Source organism: Arachis ipaensis, chromosome B3 (assembly GCF_059453495.1).
Source record: "Arachis ipaensis isolate K30076 ecotype BB chromosome B3, ASM5945349v1, whole genome shotgun sequence".
Taxonomy (NCBI): Eukaryota; Viridiplantae; Streptophyta; class Magnoliopsida; order Fabales; family Fabaceae; genus Arachis; species Arachis ipaensis.
This window is the reverse complement of record NC_142438.1, coordinates 13,343,507-13,348,557: the sequence shown is the minus strand read 5'-3', so window position 1 is coordinate 13,348,557 and position 5,051 is coordinate 13,343,507. Positions and strand designations below refer to the sequence as shown.

Here is a 5,051-nt window from a genome sequence, read left to right as displayed (position 1 = left end):
CAACCCAGCACGCCCCGCCTAGCAAATCGGTCGGGTCAGCTTTCTCGGGGCAACACCCGAAGCCCTGACCCGAGGCACGGGACGACCAGCTCTTCCCACGTGGACAGGGACAACTTACAAGCATCCTGGCTAGTGGACTAGGTCATCTTTGGGCCCGCCCATCACAGTATATAAGGGGAGAGGTCAGCACTCCCCCCGAGGTACACATCATCTTACCTAATTTGGCTATCCTTTCGTACGGACACTGACTTGAGTGTCAGAGTGTCCTTGTAGGTGGCCACCCCCCTCGACCGTCCGACCGCCGGCTTCACCAGTCTCCCACCTGAACCCGAAGACCCGTTCCAAGTCACTCCAGGATCACACCCCCTTTATCTTTCCACCACAACCCGATCCGTCGAATACCCGACATCATCAGGTACCGAACATTGGCGCCGTCTATGGGGAGCCCGGAGCAGACATGGAGCGATCCCTCACTTCGGAGGAGCTCTGCGAAGGAGGCGGGACCCGCTTGAGCAGGGCAAGTTCGACAGCCCGTGCCGGCGAGCAGCCGAGATTCTCCGTTCAGCCGAACCAACAAATGTACACCAAGACCCCCGAAAGACGTCCTAGAGCTTCCTGGCTCGGTTCACGACACGCATAGCCAAGGCAAAACACCCAATCAACTTATTAGGAGTTACCCAAAAGCCCGGGGAGCCGACCAGGAAGTTCCTGGACAGATTCAACGATGAGTGCTTGGAGATTGATGGTCTCACGGACTCGGTCGCCAGTCTCTGCCTGACGAACGGCCTGCTAAACGAGGACTTTAGGAAGCACCTCACCACTAAGACTGTCTGGTCCATGCAAGAAATCCAAAGCGTGGCCAAGGAATACATTAATGATGAGGAAGTGAGCCAGGTTGTAGCAGCCAACAAGCGGCAGCTCCCAAACCCCTCAGCTCGGCAGGCCCCTCAGTTCGAAAGACACAAAGAGGCTCCCAGGGACGGCACCTTAGCCAAGCAACCCAAGCAACCCCCACGACTAGGAAGGTTCACAAATTACACGCCACTTACGGCGCCCATAGTAGAGGTTTACCAGCAAATTGCAGACAAGGGAATCCTATCCAGACCAAGACCATTGAAAGAAAAAACGGGAGGCAACAAAAACCTTTACTGCGATTATCACAAAAGGTTTGGTCACAAAACCCAGGACTGCTTCGATCTCAAAGATGCCTTAGAGCAGGCCATCAGAGAAGAAAAACTGAGCGAATTCTCCCGGCTCATCAGAGAAGCGAGGAGACGAGAACGAGAGCGCTCCGAGGAAGATCGTAGCTAAACTGTCAAGCCAAGGCAGTAATCCATGGGGGATGCCAATAATCCCCCAACCTTTGTGGTCAACATCGTGGTCGGCGCGACAGCCCCCCTAAATCCAAATCGACAGCAAAGAAGGACACCTGAATACTCTCCATCTCGATAGAAGATCCCGTTCCCAGCAAAAGATCTCCCACAATATCCTTTGGCCCAGAGGATAAATGGTTTCACGATCTCCCTGAAAACTCCCCCATGGTGGTTACAGCAATGATCGGAACAGGGTTAGTTAGACGAATCCTCGTCGACACGAGAGCTGATTCTAACATCCTATTTAGAAACGTGTTCAACGCCATGGGCCTCAAGGAGTCTGACCTCAAAAATCACCAGCACAGAGTCATGGGACTAGGCGATAACTACATTAAACCTGACGGGACGATCTCTCTCCCAATCTGCCTGGGAACCGACGACGCCAGGAAATCGGTTATAGCAGACTTTGTAGTCCTCAGAGATTCTACAGCCTACAATATCATCCTGGGGAGAAAGACCATCAATGAATTCTCAGCTATAATATGCACTAAGTTCTTGAGAATGAAGTTTATAATGGACAAGGGAACAGTTGTCTCCATAAAGGGAGACCTAAAAACGGTAGTCGCTTGCGACAGCGCCAGTCTCTCCTTAAGAAAAGAATCTAAGAGGGCAGCTGGCGTGTTCTTGGCAGACCTGGACGTCAGGATGGAAGACAAGCCAAGACCAGAACCAGAGGGGGACATGGAAAAGTTTCAGATAGGGAAGTCGGCAGATCAATTTACCTTTGTAAATAGGAATCTGTCCCATGAACTCAAAGGCCCCCTCATGGAGGTCGTAAGGGCAAACGGTGACCTCTTCGCGTGGACACCATCAGATATGCCAGGACTAGATCCCGAGGTCATGTCCCACCGACTAGCCGTAAAACCCGACGTCAAACCAGTAGCCCAGCGGCGAAGAAAGATGTCTCAAGAAAGGGCCGACGAGGTCGCCAAACAAACAGCCAGGTTGCTAGAAGCAGGATTCATCAAAGAACTCGAGTACTCAACGTGGTTGTCCAACGTTGTCCTAGTCAAAAAGGCCAGCGGGAGGTGGAGGATTTGCGTCGATTATTCCGACCTAAACAAAGCATGCCCAAAAGACTCTTTCCCCCTCCCCAACATCGACACTTTGGTAGACTCAGCGGTAGGGTATCGTTTCCTCAGCTTCATGGATGCGTACTCTGGCTATAACCAGATCCCGATGCACCGACCTGACGAGAAAAAAATGGCATTCATAACACCAGGAGGTACTTATTGATACAAAGTAATGCCCTTTGGGCAAAAAAACACGGGGGCCACCTACCAAAGACTAATGAGTAAAGTCTTCTACGACTTCATCGGCAAGAAAGTAGAAGTATACGTCGATGACATCCTGGTAAAAATAGTGGAACCGAACAGAGTACTAGACGACCTCCAAGCTATCTTCAAAGCATTAAGAAAATTCAAGATGAGGCTCAACCCACTCAAATGCGCATTTGCCATGGAGGCAGGAAAATTCTTAGGGTTCATTATAACACAAAGAGGGATAGAGGCCAACCCAGACAAATGCGAAGCCGTTCTCAAAATGACAAGCCCTTGGTGCATCAAAGACGTACAACGACTCACTGGGAAACTCACGGCTCTGTCCCGGTTCCTCGGTGCCTCGGCAGAAAGGGCCATCCCATTTTTTAACCTAATGAAGAAAGGGATCGCCGTCGAATGGACCCCGGCGTGCGAAGAAGCGTTCAGCCACTTCAAAAAGATACTCTCGGAGCCTCCCGTACTCAGCAAGCCTAGAGAAGGGGAGCCCCTATACTTATACTTAGCTGTAACCACGCAAGCAATGGCAGCAGTCCTGGTCCGAGAAGAGGACAAGAATCAACGCCCAATATACTTCATCAGCAAAGTACTCCAAGGGGCGGAGTTGAGGTACACCAAGTTGGAAAAGTTGGCCTACGCCCTACTAACCTCATCCAAAAGGCTAAAGAAGTACTTCTAAGGGCACGTGATCATCCTGAGAACCGAGCAGGCCATTCGGCAAGTCCTCCAGAAACCCAACCTCGCGGGAAGAATGATGGCATGGGCAATAGAACTGTCCCAATACGATTTGCAATACGAACCTAGGCAGGCAATCAAAGCCCAAGCCATGGCAGATTTCCTGGTAGAGGTCAAAGGGGAGGTCCCCGACGTACCGAACACACGGTGGAAGCTCCACGTTGACGGAACATCCAACCAAACGTTCGGAGGGGCCGGGATCATTCTCAAAAACTCGGCAGGAGTAGCCTATGAACAATCAATCAAGTTTGACTTCCCGGTCTCCAACAACCAGGCAGAATACGAGGCCCTGATAGGAGGACTGATATTAGCCAAAGAAGTCGGAACTTCAAGGGTGGAAGTCAGCAGCGACTCCCAGGTCGTCACCTCTCAGATAAACGGCAACTACCAAGCTAGGGACACACTACTACAAAAATACCTGAAAAAGGTAAAAGAGTTATGCAAAAGCTTCAAGGAAGTCATAATCCAGCACGTCCCTAGAGAAAGAAACGCCCGAGCCGACCTTCTTTCCAAGCTAGCAAGCACCAAACCCGGGACAGGAAACAGATCCTTAATCCAAGGGCTAGCAACCGAACCAGCAATCATCATGTGCGTAGCCCAGACGCCAAAACCCTCCTCTTGGATATACCCTATCTTCCGATACCTAGAGCACGGAAAAATCCCTCTAGACGAGAAGGAAGCACAAGCCACCAAGAAGGAAGCCCCCAAATATGTAATCATATAGGGGCAGCTGTACAAGCGAGGAATCCACCAACACCTGCTCAAATGCCTACGTCCCGACCAGACGGACTACGTCCTAAGCGAAGTCCACGAGGGATGTTATGGTCACCACATCGGGGGAAGGTCGTTGGCAAGAAAGATCATCCGAGTAGGATATTACTGGCCCACAATGATGTCGGACGCCCAGGAGTTCGTCAAAAAATGTAAAAAATGCCAAGAAAATGCCAACTTCCACAAAGCCCCACCTGAAGAACTCAGCCTGATGATGGCCCCCCGACCTTTCGCCCAATGGGGGGTCGACCTCTTAGGTCCATTCCCACCTAGGCCTGAGCAAGTGAAATACTTGATAGTAGCCATAGACTACTACACCAAATGGGTAGAAGGGCTCATGGGCAGACGAGCTAGCCTCAGTTTTATGGTCCTACAGAACCTCTCCACAATCTTATACCGGTGAAATCCCCTTCTGACTCACATACGGGGTCGACACAGTCATCCCAGTCGAAGTCGGGGAGCCGAGTCCGAGGCTACTCCTCGGAGGGGGAAGCGAGGCAGTCGAAAAAGATTTGGTTGACGAAACAAGACAAATGGCACATCTAACAGAAGCAGCAATCAAGCAAAGGATAACCCTAAGGTACAATGGTAAAGTGCTCAAAAGAAGCCTGGGAGAAGGTGACTTGGTCTTGCGACGCAACAACATAGGGCTGCCAACACCAGGAGAAGGCAAGCTGGCCGCAAACTGAGAAGGTCCCTACAGGGTAAGAGAGGTCCTCGGCAAAGGAGGCTACAAGTTGAAGAAATTGGATGGAAGCGAGATACCAAGAACATGGAACATGGAAAACTTAAAGAGATTCTACTCATAAAAAGAGGCATCCACACGACCTGACGATCCGGCGACCTCGCTTCCTCCCACTACAATTCCTTTTGCATCCCCTTTTACTATTTTTCG

General features: G+C 50.9%; 1 protein-coding gene across 1 annotated transcript; it reads left to right on the top strand.

The window, feature by feature from the left end:
* The first annotated feature begins 457 nt into the window (after positions 1-457).
* LOC148569874 (uncharacterized) lies at positions 458-1,311 on the top strand. Its single transcript, XM_088506693.1, has 2 exons — positions 458-623; positions 671-1,311. Exons 1-2 carry the CDS (start codon positions 458-460, stop codon positions 1,309-1,311), a joined length of 807 nt encoding a protein of 268 aa, XP_088362819.1.
* The last annotated feature ends 3,740 nt before the right edge of the window (positions 1,312-5,051 follow it).

Bases quoted from the DNA above. Each gene is read 5' to 3' on its own strand.
- LOC148569874 (XM_088506693.1), top strand. From the start codon at position 458: ATGGAGCGATCCCTCACTTCGGAGGAGCTCTGCGAAGGAGGCGGGACC. The intron at 624-670 runs GTTCACGACACG...TCAACTTATTAG, and splicing joins TCCTAGAGCTTCCTGGCTCG to GAGTTACCCAAAAGCCCGGG.